Below are 15,966 nucleotides of genomic sequence, written 5' to 3'. Positions count from 1 at the left end.
CAATGCTCCAGGCATCTGTGTAAATGTTGCAAACAGCCCCTTCAAGTGCTACTGAATCAACCACATGACAAAGCATAACTGTGTTATAAGTTATTGTGTTAAGCTGTTTTAAACTATGTCACTATATTGCTGTCTCACATTTGGTAAATTGAGATATTGTCACCCTGCAAAAACATGACGGGTTGTATACCAAAACATCAGAATACGAATACCTACACTTTTAAGTGTTATAACCTTAATCTTATAATCTTACATGTTTGTTTCGTTGAAAATGGTTTAATAATTTAGTTTTGGCTGACTAATTTAATTTAAAATCCCTTTAAGAAAGTACAGTTTTTTTTTTAGATGCAGCTTTGAAGTTGCTTCGGATGTTGTACCTCCTTTCACTGTTTGAAACATTCTGATGGATCTTGTCCCCAGGGACAACCTCTCCTTGTTTAAAGGAACCTTCTGTACATCATTGGGCTGCCTCGTCGTCTTGGATCCCCTTGAGAGATGAGAAAACACCTGTCGCGTGGTTGGTTCCTCTGCACGCTTTGTAGTAATGTTGCTGGCCACACACATAAAGCATCCCATAGCTGTTATGCTGTGTGTATCAGAACTCATAATAAAAACAGCAAAATTGATTGTATCCTCGATATATTTTATTTATATGTCAGTTGCACCCCAAACAAATGAGATGTCCATAAATAGATATCTGATACTTTTCTCACATAGCTCTTTTTTAAAATGTGAAATGTCTTTTTTACATAGCAAATTAAACTTCACTTATTTACATAAAAAATAAGTTCAACATTCTGAAACACTGTTGATATACATATTTTCAACATACAAACATGTTAAGTATTTACAACACATCCCATTCAGCTTTGTTTGTGCCTTAAAAACTGAGGGCATTTTCAAATATATGTACTGTACTTCACAGACTTTAAACCACTACTTTTTCCTATGGTTTGAATCCTGTGGCTTATAAAACTGTGGCTAATTTATGGACTTTTCTTGGCTAAATAAGTAGTATTCATGTACGCTGGGAAAGACACTGAAAAGGTGCGTTATTGTTTTTGCTCTGGCGCCATGTTTTGGACGAGTCAGCACACTGCAGGTACTGCCAGATGAAAATGTACTTCCTGTTACTGCTTTAAACCGGAAGTAAAACCGTCCACAGCATTCCTACTTCTTCCTCACTCCAAGCAACGTTTGTAAGTTTGACAACATACAGTAACTACCAGCAAAACTACTTACCAAACCGTCCAATGTGTGATGTCTGCAGGAGTGACTTCATGAATATTTGTACATGCTATCGTAATGTAATCAAGCTAGCGTCGTTAGCATTAGAGAATATGCTAACACGTTTACAAGTGTCTGTGTTAGTACTACTAACTTCCATCCATCTTCTTCCGCTTTTCCGAGGTTGGGTCGCGGGGGCAGCAGCCTAAGCAGGGAAGCCCAGACTTCCCTCTCCCTAGCCACTTCGCCTAGCCGGGGGACATAGTCTTCCCAACGTGTCCTGGGTCTTCCCCGTGGCCTCCTACCAGTTGGACGTGCCCTAAACACCTCCCTAGGGAGGCGTTCGGGTGGCTCCTCTCGATGTGAAGGAGCAGCGGCTTTACTTTTGAGTTTCTTTGAGCTTCTCACCCTATCTCTATGGCGGAGGAAACTAATTTTGGCCGCTTGTACCCGTGATCTTATCCTTTCGGTCATGACCCAGAGCTCATGACCATAGGTGAGGATGAGAACGTAGATCGACCGGTAAATTGAGAGCTTTGCCTTCCGGCTCAGCTCCTTCTTTACCACAACAGATCGGTACAACGTCCGCACTACTAACTTACAATTACATTTTTTTTTGTACTGTTACAGTTTCATAAATGTACCAAAACGTCAGTTATTGAGTCTGTTTAGTTGATTGGAGAGCTAGCTTCTGCAGTTAGTGGATCCATGACGATTACTTCAGTTTTTTTGGTTTGTTTTGCACAAAGTTACAACATACATCACTGAACATATAATTGTTAAATTGCATTGTAAATTATGACAAAGGTTATCGTTATGCCTCAACAAATGATCTATATCAGTATTTGACAGAAAAGGTGAAGGAGTAAAGTAGCATATTTAACGTATTTAAGTGTTGACACAGTGCTTGTTTGTGCGACAACAAATGACTTATAGATGCAGGACAAGCTGCATTCAGAAACACAAGTTTGAACTCAAATTTCAATAATTAATTTACAGAATAGCCATTGCTTGGATTCAAAATGACGTCACCTCCGGCTTATTGAATACACGTGGTGGTAAAGCCAGCGTCTGTCCTTAATGGATACAAGCCATTATTTAGCATTTCTCAAAGACAAAAAGCCCTACGCTTGCGTTGTTTTCGGCTGTGTTAGCCGTTTGAATCGCAAAAAGGATAAACGTTTCTTCTTAGTTCCTCGAGAGGTTATCCAGAATGAGTTCAAGATTTCATGAAAAAATATGACAAAAGTATCACGCACCCCAGTACAAGGTAGCAAGGCCGAAGAATGCACAAGTTTGCAGTGACAACTCCATTGAAGGTTTGTATGATATACTTTTAATGTTTAGTGTTTCCCATTTAAGTATTATCCTGATATTATTCGTATTTCTTAAGACATATTTTTGCTATGAAAAGCACCAACACGGTGAGTCTAAATAAAATAAACCTAATAGAGTTTAGCTTTTACCCAAACAATTTTAAATGATGCTTTCAGCTCATACTGAATGTTGACATCAATGGATATATTTAGATAAAAATGGGTAAAAACACGTACAATCATAAACAACTCATGCAACAGCAAGGGTAGGCAACAAACATGACTGTAGACACGACATTAAATCAATCAATTAATCAATTTCGTTTATTAAATCATGACTTGCAACCTTACCCAAGCTAAAACGAGGCATAATTGTCCAGGAGAGTCTCGATACTAATTTTCTTGACACAGCCACACACAAAGAAGTTGTAAACCTCCATGCTTTTCCAAGTTTTCATCTGTTTTGTTGCGTTGAATGGCGTCTGAAGCACACGATAATTCATTATCGTTAGGAACTGCACTGACGAATAATCCTTTATCACTCGACACATCTTTTATTTTTTAATAAAATATAGGGATTTATTCCATTGCATAGTTGGATTTTTTTGCTCTTACTTGCTTTTTGCAGAAAGATATAAGCTTATTGTGTACTCAGATAGTGTGCATGCTGCTTGCTGTAAAACAGCCTTCTTAGCTTGGTTGACCACCATTGATTTTCACTTCCGGGAAGAAATCACTTATGGGAATACAAGCAATAGCCAGTCTTAAGAGCTAAAAATACATTCTGCGATACACGTTAAATATTAAAATAAATCTATCATACACCTTGGATAAAACTATTGAATTATGATCTTTATAATAAATGTGGATATTTTTCTTAAGTCCCTCCATCCGTCACTTGCCTGTCAATTGAGCTGAAATCTAATTGACTCAGCTGCAGCAAAATAAATAGGTTCTCCAAAACTGAAGCTGTAAACACTGTTAAAGTCAAAGTGCTGACGTATTCCTGGAGAAGAATAAAATAGAAAAGACAACACAAACCCGTTACGTTTCCTGGTTTGTGCATTCATATACCGTCTTGGTATGTATGAGTGTGATCACATGCAACTAATATGACTGTAACCCTTTGGTTCCTTAATATCATGAGTCTTTTAATGAATCTCACTGCGCCTTCAAACAATCTGTATAATTCGATTGTTTTTTTTTTGCTGAATTGTTAAATTTCTGAATTGTTCTGCTCTCCTTTGTCAAACTAATTTGCTTTGATCTTTGCAACTTTCTGCGAATTGGCGTCCCTTTCATTTTACGCAAGACAGGACTATTTAGACAAAAGCAAAAAACCACAAACTAATGTTCACGGCAAAGGAAATTGGTTATCTGGGGAGTAATAAAACCAAAATATGCAGAAGAGAATTTGCATTTTGGGTTAGTTATAGACTGATAAATCAATGCTAGGGCAAAACAATAAATAATTTGTGATTGCACAAATATGTAACAACATCAATTTTACAGTATTTACACTCAACAGTTTATATTATGAAAGGGTCGATACTATAGAAATAAAACTTGCGTGTACATTTGTCAGTGTACAGCTTTATATATTACTATATCATCCTCTGAAAATAACTCAACACACAGACAATATTGTTTGAAAAGCTGGCAACAAAAGTGAATGCCATGATAGGTGTGTCTTGCCTACAGTTAAGCATGTTGGTGGTACAGTTGCGTCATGGTGAGCTTTGGGAAACATGGATACCAACATGTTATCATTTAAAAGTTAATGGCATTAATTAAGTTCTGTTGGTGATGACAATAAGACTGTTTTGCAGGCCAAAGTGGCCCAAATCAGATTTTTTTTTTAGATCTGATTTTTTCCAGCTGACTGTTTACACTGCAAGAAAAATGTGATTTTTTTTTATCAGACTCTAATGTAAACGTGCACAGGCCCCAATGTGGCCCTGACGTCGGGGCCCGAATCTCATCGTTCTTATTACAACAATTATTTCACTCAAGTCCTGCTCAGCTTTGGGAGGTGATGAAAGCAAATTGCCTGAATGCATGCAGAGAAAGACAACCTCTCCTTTTTTGTTTTAATGCCTTGAAAATGATCATACTGTACACCTACATCTGTTTATCCCTCTCTCTCTCTCACTCACACACACACACAAAAACACACACACACACACACACACACACACACACACACACATTCCTATAAAGTAATTAATTTTCAACACATCTGGACCATCAAAGAAAGTTAGTTCAACACAAAACATGATTTTTACTATTTTTATGTTCAATATACTGTATGTTGAACTTAAAAAGTTCCGTAAATTAATGTTATAAGTTCTGTAAATGTCTACACTTCATTCAGTTCCATTCAGACTTTTAAAAAATAGATAACTTATAGAATGAACATTGAGATTGTAAGTGTATCCGCACCTGCTCTCTTGTTCTGTCTTAATTTTGCAGGATTGTTTGATAACCAGGTATGTCACTTGTCATTACAGTTCTCAGAAAAGAGCCAGCTCTTTGTTTATGAACATTTAACATACCTTCAAAATTCCATTTATAAAGGACACACAGTGATAAGTTTCTGGAAGAAATATTACTAAGATTTTCATACTCTATGTGCCTTTGTTATTCTTCCAAGAAAACCCAAACACTTGATCATCCATTACTATTCAACAACTTGTAGTCACAGTGCAATGCATCTTTTGTACAATTCAAGACATGTACCTTATATAAAAATGTACATTTTTGAGACATGAATCTTACTGTAAATGTTTCTTTTGTCCTGAGGTCTTCCTATTGAGTACACAGAGAATAGAACTCACGTGTCATAGAGATACATTATTCACAATACCGTCAACACCCATGGTGCTTCTTTCTTTCCCTCAAATTACTAAGCGGTGAAACCTTGAAACCAATGCAGCAAAGATTAATATTTTCTATTTAAATAATGAAAACAATGTGGTCCTCCACTTTGAGGCATGCATCAATAAATATATAAAACCAACACAGTATTCATAATAAATACATTAAAGATAGTTCATAAAAAGTCCCCTTTAGAGTTTATCCGATCAGACTTGCATGTTTACCTGATTTACCATTGATCTGGTTGCATGTTGATTGTTGTATGATATTGTTCTCATGTGTTTTTGGCAGTATCACATATTTGAGGCGTAAGATATTCACCGATATGTTTGTAATAATAATAACGGATTAGATTTATACAGCACTTTTCTAGACACTCAAAGCGCTTCACAGACAAGTGAGAACCCATCATTCATTCACACTTGGTGGTGGTAAGCTACTTTCATAGCCACAGCTGCCCTGGGGTAGACTGACTGCAGTGTGGCTGCCGGTTGCCCTTCGACCACCACCTATCACTCATCATTCATTCACACGGTACTGGGGGAAAAGGGTGAAGTGTCCTGCCCAAGTACACAACGGCAGAGATTTGGATGGTAAGAAGCAGGGAACGAACCTGCAACCCTCAGGTTTCAGGCACGGCCGCTCTAGCCACCACGCCATGCCGCCCCTATGTTCTTCCCATCAATAAATGGATTCTTCACTTGTTGCCATATTTGCAGCTCTACAGGAAAATGTCTGTCATCCATTGGCTTTCCTTCTCGCAGGCTGTAAATTCACTCTAAAGGAAGTCACTCTGCTGCTCGTTGGAGAGCTGACTGACAGCCACTTCACTCTGTTGCGACCCTTTCAGTATCCGGGCAGTATGCCGAGGGCTGTAGTCGATACAGTTTTCCTTTGTAGCAGAGGTCTCGGCACAAGGACAGTGTCTGCATGTGCCCTGGTTCTTTGGAAGCCCGTTGGACAACCGTGTCAAGTTGCACTCTTCTTTGCGATGTGCTTGACTGCATGTCCCCTTCTGTGTGGAGTCGCACGGGCACAGACACCCGCAGAGTGACCTTCTGCACAGGGCCACATCTCGACAGAGGGACTTGCGGAAGTTGGGCTTGAAAACCAGATAGACTATAGGATTATAAAGGGTCGAGGATTTGGCGAAGATAGCAGCCAGGGCGAAGGCCATGGGTGGCACTGTTGAGGAATTACCAAATGCTGCCCACATGGACACTACTGCATACGGACTCCATGCTGTCAGGAAGCCGATACAAACTGCCACGGACAGCTACAAAGATATGACATTGAAATGATCAGAAATTCACATATGTGTAATCTAAGCATCTTAAGTGTTGTAAACCTACCTTAATAATAAGTGTGTGTGCATTAGTGATCTTGTTCTGAGGGGACATGTGCTGTTGCACCGCCTGTCGGGATCCCCTCACGGTCAACAAGATGAACGTGTAGGACAGAAAGATGACCGTGCAGGGCACGATGTAGCAGAAGAAGAAGAGGCAGACGATGTAGCTCATGGCTGAGGCGCTCTGGCTGGGGGCGTGCCAGTTGATGCAGCATGCTGTACCGTACGGCTCGGGCCCGTACTCTCCCCAACCCGACAGGGGCCCCACGGCAAACACTGCGGCATAGCACCAGATCCCTGCGACCAGCAGGCAAGAGTGACAGTAGGAGAACTTGTTGCCTGCGGAAAAGCCCAACACAGTGGCTCATCAAAAACAACACTGCAAAAACTGAAATCTAAGTAGGATGAAATATCTCAAATAAGGTTGATATTTGCTTATTTTCTGTCTGATAAGATCATTCTTCTCACTAAGCAGATTTTATGTTCGAGTTTTTTGGTCCTAAATAATCTCAGTAAGTCATTACAGCTTGTTGCTGAGATTTGATGACCTATATTGAGTAAAACATGCTCGAAAGTAGAATATCAACTGTTGCAAAGCTGTGTCATCAACACTCACAAGTATAGAACTACTTTTTCAAAGTAAACATTTCTTATTTTGAGCATGAAATAAAAAATCATGACTTTGACACAATTGTGTCTCATAATTAAAACAGATGACAGCCAAATGGACTTTGCTGTTTTATTTTTAATGAAACAATAGAACATAAGTACTCATATAGTAGTACAGTTGGCACAGCAAAGCAAACTGACAGTTCATATCCAAACATTTAACATGTGACATTTCTAACAATTTTGAACAGAAATACTTCATGCACATTCAGATAAATTCTTCAAAATTACAATAAAAAATTATTTTGCCAGAGGCCGGGCTACATACACATATATATATATATATGTATGTATATATATATATATATATATATATATATATATATATATATATATATATATATATATATATATATGTAGGTGTGGGAAAAATCACAAGACTACTTCATCTCTACAGAACTGTTTCATGAGGGGTTCCCTCAATCCTCCTGATGATTGAGGGAACCCCTCATGAAACAGTTCTATAGAGATGAAGTAGTCTTGTGATTTTTCCCACACCTACATATCGCGCTCTACTTCGGTATCGAGCACTATTCTCTGGATAATCCAATCAAGATATATATATATATATATATATATATATATATATATATATATATATATATATATATATATATATATATATATATACAGTATATAAATATTTTCCTTTCGCACTAATGACTTAAAGAGAACACACTTGGCGTGATGATGTCATGTTATCGATGGGAAAATGCATTTTTAAATAATTAATTTGCCTGAGCGGCTAGTAGACCCTGTGAGTACCAAGCGCTTGCCTTTTTGCCCTTCCATTAAGAAAAATAAATTTGTTTTTAGTATAAGTTTGCTGTTTTCAGATGATGGCACTAGCATTTACTTAATTTAAAAACACTTTTCTACATATTGAGCAAAAAAAGTATATTTTTTTCTACAAAGAAAAGTGCACTTGTTATTTATACTTATTTAAGGTATTTTGGGGTTCATTGAAGTTAGCTAATTTTACTTGTTTTGGAAAGTCTTCCATCCATCCATTTTCTACCGCTTATTCCCTTTGGGGTTGCAGGGGGCGCTGGTGCCTATCTCAGCTACAATCGGGCGGAAGGCGGTGTACACCCTGAACAAGTTGCTATCTCATTGCAGGTCCAACACAGATAGACGGACAACATTCACACTCACATTGACACACCAAGGCCAATTTAGTGTTGCCAATTAAACCTATCACCAGGTGCATGTCTTTGGAAGTGGGAGGAAGCCGGAGTACCCGGAGGGAACCCACGCAGTCACGGGGAGAACATGCAAACTCCACACAGAAAGATCCCGAGCCTGGGATTGAACCCAGGACTACTCAGGACCTTCGTATTGTGAGGCAGACAGATTAACCCCTCTATCACCGTGCTGCTTGGAAAAGTCTTGAAAAGCCAAATGTTTTTGTTCTATTGGAAGATAATTTTGCTTAGTTCGAGTAAAATACCTCTCATTTTTTTATTTTTTGTTTTGTTTTTGAACACTGACTTTTTGTAGTGAAGTCAGATGGAGACATAATCTAAATTATGTTAAATTCTGTAGGAAAACAGATATGTTCTTATCTATGGGTTTTAATTATCTCAACGTCAAAATTTTGCCTATTCACTTATTATGATGCAAGTCCCAATATTATTGTAACGGTATGACAATGTTGTCACATGACTAGGGCATGAGTTCAACGTCTTTGAATAAATAGACTGCCTTGTGACTTCAGGCATTTTTAAATGAGTGCTCACATGGACTTCCATTATTTTAGAAAGGCTTTTATTTCCAGGAATCCCCCCTTTTACCAGTCCTACAAAAAAAAAAAAAAAATGGCTGGATGTACGAAAAGCAGTTGCTTACTTGCACTGTACAACATAATTTGAGGCCAACAGATGTGAGAAAAAGCAATTTAAATGTTTCTCTGTCATCTTCACATCTTGAAGACAGCCTGTCATAGTTGCTCGTGTGTGTGAGGAAGGAGTGTTTGTTTATTTCAATCTGAGCTAGAATATTTTTTCATTGGGGAGCTAAATTACAATTTTATATAAATACAGTGTAGATGACGATTATGATAAAAGCAGTATTATGGACCCCAAGCTACCAGATGACACTTAAGAAGTGCACATGATTTTGTTACTTCAATTAAATGCAACCTTATCATTAAATCTTCATTGTTGCAATTATTATCACAGTCATGTGCACAATTGTGAAGGAAGTGATCCATGAAAAACACGGAAACAGCCCTCACCCAGAGCCAATGACTAATTGATTTGGACCATTGCATCGTCACTACAGATTCATTGTGGGGAAGAACACTGCAAGCCTTCTCTGCAACACCACAAAGCCTCTTCAGCTGCATGTCAGACCCTCTTACAGATCAAACTCAGAGTGGGGGCCGCTGATTAAGCCCTGCGGCGTACAATGAACCGTGTCGTGTTAGGGACTGGGCAAAGAGAGGGTGGTGTTGGTTTGTTTGTCATTATAGATATCTTTTATCTGATGTGAAGCATCCTTTTGAGATTCAATCGGAGCTTGTTTTACACAGCGAGATGAACTCGATTTCAAAGTAAATCCCTCAAATGTGTTTACACATTTTAAGCAGGAAGGCTATTTCTCCCTAATACCACAAAGCTACATAACAGAACTCCACCAGGGCGTTACATAACATTTATTGGGAATACAAACAAACCATAGACTGACCAGAAAGTGTCCTCGATTGTTTTTTGTTCAACCTAAGAGGTTCCATTGTCTTTTAGAGCAGTGGTTCTCAACCTTTTTTCAGTGAAGTACCCCCTAATCAGAGCAAAGCATTTTTGGTTGAAAAAAAGAAATAAAGAACTACAAACCCCGTTTCCATATGAGTTGGGAAATTGTGTTGGATGTAACTATAAACGTAATACAATGATTTGCAAATCCTTTTAAACCCATATTAATTTGAATGCACTACCAAGACAATATATTTGATGTTCAAACTCATAAACTTTTTTTTTTTTTTGCAAATAATAATTAACTTAGAATTTCATGACTGCAACACGTGCCACACCTTTTCTTTTAACAACGCTCAATAAACGTTTGGGAACTGAAGAAACTAATTGTTGAAGCTTTAAAAGTGGAATTCTTTCCCATTCTTGTTTTATGTAGAGCTTCAGTCGTTCAACAGTCCCGGGTCTCCGCTGTCATATTTTTAGCTCCATAATGCGCCACACATTTTCGATGGGAGACAGGTCTGGACTGCAGGCGGGCCAGGAAAGTATCAATCAATCAATCAATGATTATTTATATACCCCTAAATCACTAGTCTCTCAAAGGGCTGCACAAACCACAACGACATCCTCGGTAGAGCCCACATAAGGGCAAGGAAAACTCACACCCAGTGGGACGTCGGTGACAATGATGACTATGAGAAACCTTGGAGAGGACCGCATATGTAAGCAACCCCCCACCACTAGGGGAACCAAAAGCAATGGATGTCGAGCGGGTCTAACATGATACTGTGAAAGTTCAATTCATAGTGGATCCAGTACAAAGTACCCGCACTCTTTTTTTACAAAGCCACGCTGTTGTAACACGTGCTGAATGTGGCTTGGCATTGTCTTGCTGAAATAAGTAGGGGCGTCCATGAAAAAGACGGCGCTAAGATAGCAGCATATGTTGTTCCAAAACCTTTATGTACCTTTAAGCATTAATGGTGCCTTCCCAGATGTGTAAGTTACCCATGCCTTGGGCACTAATGCACCCCCATACCATCACAGATGCTGACTTTTGAACTTTGCGTCGATGACAGTCTGGATAGTTTTCTTTCCCTTAGGTCCGGATGACACAATGTCGAATATTTCCAAAAACAATTTGAAATGTGAACTCAACAGACCACAGAACAATTTTCTACTTTGCATCAGTCCATCTTAGATGATCTCGGGCCCAGAGAAGCCGGCAGAGTTTGTGGATGTTGTTAATAAATGGCTTTCACTTTGCATGGAAGAGCTTTAACTTGCACTTACAGATGTAGTGACAAACTGTATTTAGTGAAAGTGGCTTTCTGAAGTGTTCCTGAGCCCATGTGGTGATATCCTTTAGAGATAGATGTCGGTTTTTGATACAGTGCCGTCTGAAGGATCGAAGGGAACGGTCATTCAATGTTGGTTTCCGGCCATGTCGCTTACGTGGAGTGATTTCTCCAGATTCTCTGAACCTTTTGATGATGTTATGGACCGTAAATGTTGAAATCCCTATTATTTCTTGCAATTGCACTTTGAGAAATGTTGTTCTTAAACTGTTTGACTATTTGCTCACACAGTTGTGGACAAAGGGGTGTACCTCGCCCCATCCTTTTTTGTGAAAGACTGAGCATTTTTTGGGAAGTTGTTTTTATACCCAATCATGGCACCCACCTGTTCCCAATTAGCCTGCACACCTGTGGGATGTTCCAAATAAGTGCTTGGTGAGCATTCCTCAACTTTATCAGTATTTATTGACACCTTTCCCAACTTCTTTGTCACATGTTGCTGGCATCAAATTCTAAAGTTAATGATTATTTGCAAAAAAAAAAGTTTATCAGTTTCAACATCAAATATGTTGTCTTTTTAGCATATTCAACTGAATATGGGTTGAAAATGATTTGCAAATCATTGTATTACATTTATATTTACATCTAGCACAATTTCCCCACTCATATGGAAATAAGGTTTGTAAAATAAAGCACTATGTCATCAGTTTTTGATTCATTAAATTGTATAACAGTGCAAAATATTGCTCATTTGTAGTTGTGTTTCTTGAACTATTTGGGAAAAAATATATAAAAATGACTAAAAACTTGTTGAAAAATAAACATCCATTTTCTACCGCTTATTCCCTTTTGGGGTCGCGGGGGCGCTGGCGCCTATCTCAGCTACAATCGGGCGGAAGGCGGGGTACACCCTGGACAAGTCGCCAGCTCATCGCAGGGCCAACACAAATAGCCAGACAACATTCACACTCACATTCACACACTAGGGCCAATTTTTAGTGTTGCCAATCAACCTATCCCCAGGTGCATGTCTTTGGAAGTGGGAGGAAGCCGGAGTACCTGGAGGGAACCCACACATTCACGGGGAGAACATGCAAACTCCACACAGAAAGATCCCGAGCCTGGACTTGAACCCAGGACTGCAGGACCTTCGTATTGTGAGGCGGATGCACTAACCCCTCTGCCACCGTGAAGCCGAAAAAAAATTAAAAAAAATAAAATCAAATAAAAATAAAAATAAACAAGTGATTCAATTATAAATATAGATTTCTACACATAGAAGTAATCATCAACTTAAAGTGCCCTCTTTGGGGATTGTAATAGAGATCCATCTGGATTCATGAACCTAATTCTAAACCTTTCTTGACAAAAAACAAAATGTTTAACATCAATATTTATGGAACATGTCCACAAAAAAATCTAACTGTCAACACTGAATATTGCATTGTTGTATTTCCTTTCACCGTTTATGAACTTACATTCATATTTTGTTGAATTATTATTCAATAAATATATTTATAAAGGATTTTTGAATTGTTGCTATTTTTAGAATATTTAAAAAAAATCTAACGTACACCTTGGCATACCTTCAAGTACCCACAGGGGTACAAAGAACCCCCATTTGAGAACCACTGCTTTAGATGATTGTCATTTAAAAAACTATAACGCACAATTATAAACTTAATTGGCTAAATTAACATAGTACATTATTTTTACAAAACATTTTTTTGTAAAAAGCAAGACTAGTTTACTGCAATAGATATGTGTTTTTCTCTGATTGATACTTTATTAAAAAAGGAACTTTGATGAATTTTGTCTTTTTTGATGTACGTATTGTTACTATGTTGGATACGGACGTTAAACAATGCCAAATCATAAGCGTCATGCATTTTGGTGTAAGCTTGCACGCAGTCTTAGATGCATCTCAACATGGGGTTTTGCAGTCTGGCTAAGTTGTGACGTCACATCAAAGTGCCATTGATCCATCTTATTCCGCTTTTTCGAGGACGGGTCGTGAGTGCAGCAGCCTAAGCAGGGAAGCCCAGACTTCCCTCTCCCCAGCCATTTCATCCAGCTCCTCCCGGGGGATACCGAGGCGTTCCCAGGCCAGCCGGTAGACATAGTCTTCCCAATGTGTCCTGGGTCTTCCCCGTGGCCTCCTATCGGTCGGACGTGCCCGAAACACCTCCCTAAAGAGGCGTTCCTGACCAGATGCCCGAACCACCTCATCTGGCTCCTTGCGATGTAGAGGAGCAGTGGCTTTACTTTGAGCCTCCCCCGGATGGCAGAGCTTCTCACCCTATCTCTAAGGGAGAGCCCCGCCACCCGGCGGAGGAAATTCATTTCTGCTGCTTCTACCCGTGATCTTGTCCTTTCAGGCATAGCAAAGTGGACATTGCAATTTCAACATTAAGTTTACACAATCCGCCAGATGATAGGAGCTCCTCCCCCTCTGCTTTATGCCAAAAAGAAAACAATAAATTCTAAAATAAATGATTATGTTCATCTGACATAATGACACAGAAGTGCAACATGCAGTGACAAATACTGATAGAAAGTTTTCTTTTTTATGCAACCCTGTGCCGATCGGAGAGTGTGGAGCTGTACCTAATGTTCTGACCGGCTGGCTTTAGGTTTATCAAATGTATTTTTGACTGTGTCTGCAAAACAACATTGACGTCTTCAAGTTTTATATTTAAATTGTGTACATTTACAAAATATATAAATTGATAGAATTGTAGAGGGTGGGGCATGGTTTATGTGCAATCTGGAAATGCCTCCACACACTAACATTTTGCAGACATACATAGGACGTAGGTTATAAAAATGACTGTGGAACAAAATTTATGCCATCGTATAACCAATACATATTTGGCCTGATCCACTACAGCGTGTGCAAACTCTAACATTTCGTCTGTTGCCTCTGATCTACTAAGGGAAGAAAAGAGGTGCCAACATTTTATTTAAATCAGGTTTTTGCATGTCCTACCGGCATTATGTGCTCTCCAATCTTTGTGCAATGTTACATAACTCGCAGCACACATCTATAATTTGTACCACCTTTTTTGCAATATGGAATCCCAAGGTACAGACAGCAGAAGCTATTTTTTAGCGCACTGACGCGTTGCAGGGAGGCAGTGGGCCATCACAACTGCTGCACATTCATTCAAACACAAGAAAATGCTTATTGAAGACACATTTGCATACAGGAAATATTATAACATATATATATATATATATATATATATTATATATATATATATATATATATATATATATATATATATTTATTAATATATATAATTATTAAATGATTTTTCTGCATAGACAATGTCTAATATTTCTTTATTTATGACAGCCCAAATACAACAGCCTAACAATCAGCATCGCAGTGACAGCAGACATTGTGCAGTAAGTTATTTTTATTGGCTCTCATGTCTGCAGTGAGTAGTTCTCAATGTTATCAATAGAAAATGTGAATGTTGTGATACCTTTTTTTAATGAATGCCCAGCTGTATGTTTAAAATTATCAAAATATGTAAACTGTGCTTATAAACGTGTCTTTTACTACATCACAGATACACTTACAGCATGTATTGGATGTTTTTTGGAGCACTTTAATAGCAGAATAGAGCAACTTCCATAGGATCCATTGTAAGCAGACTTTTGATCGCATTTATTTACTAATTAGAAAGTGTTAAAAAAAAAAAAGGTCAAACTCAAGGTTTTTTTAATGGTATCCAAAGGTAAAATAGTTGTGTAACTGTTTGTAATTCACCGTCAAAGCAGAATAAAACAAGCAAACACAAATTCATATAAAACATAACATAAAAACAAAAATGATCATCAGTATACAGTAATGGTGTTTGCTCTAAGACTGCAAAGGAAGCTCAGCTTCCCCTAAAATGTAAAAAAAAATAAGTGATTAAGTATATAGTGCTGTGGGGACATGTTATTGACTAAATATGCGCTACAAAACACACTTTTGTAGTGATGGGATCGGCAGTCCTTTTGACTGTACTGAATCACTAGAATCAGTTTCTTAAATTGATTTGTTCAAAAGATTCGTTCACCGAATCACTTCTGCAGCAGCAGTTCTGTGTGCAGGTCAGCTTCCCCAGCGGCAGATATTGCTGTGTGTGAATCTGACAAGATAATAACAATTTATTTTAAAATTTGCTACAAATATTCATTTCTTTTATTTTCCTTCTTCTTTTTTGTGTGTCCTCTCCATGAAGTGTCCATGACATTTTAAAATGGATCTGAAAACTACATTTAAAAAAAAAAGTGTTTTAAAGTGGTAAAAATTACATACACATTTACAAATGGTATTATTTTTACATTTTAACATTTGAAGCGACGACAAAATTTAAATATATTCTAAATGTGTTTGAAATGCAATTATTTTCTACATTATTACATTACATTTATTTTAACAACTCATAGTGGATAGGACAAGATAGAAAAAAATATTCTTAAATGTGTTGCAAGTTTTCTTTTTTCACATTACATTTTAGTATTTTAACATGTAATGTTTC

At 38.0% G+C, this 15,966-nt stretch overlaps 1 protein-coding gene across 1 annotated transcript in view; it reads right to left on the bottom strand.

The window, feature by feature from the left end:
• Nucleotides 1-638: 638 nt before the first annotated feature.
• The window catches only part of opn7b (opsin 7, group member b), a 227,969-nt gene continuing 212,641 nt past the window's right edge, over nt 639-15,966 (bottom strand). The window contains exons 5-6 of the mRNA XM_061904395.1: nt 6,773-7,107; nt 639-6,696 (exon numbers count right to left, since the gene is read on the bottom strand). Of these exons, the coding sequence (XP_061760379.1) occupies nt 6,199-6,696; nt 6,773-7,107 (833 nt within the window). The 3' untranslated portion in view covers nt 639-6,198. The remainder of the gene's footprint in view (nt 6,697-6,772; nt 7,108-15,966) is intronic.

This window comes from Nerophis ophidion, linkage group LG06, assembly GCF_033978795.1.
Source record: "Nerophis ophidion isolate RoL-2023_Sa linkage group LG06, RoL_Noph_v1.0, whole genome shotgun sequence".
In the NCBI taxonomy this organism is placed as follows: Eukaryota; Metazoa; Chordata; class Actinopteri; order Syngnathiformes; family Syngnathidae; genus Nerophis; species Nerophis ophidion.
Note: the sequence above shows the minus strand (reverse complement) of the source record. Positions and strands in the feature narration are given on the sequence as shown.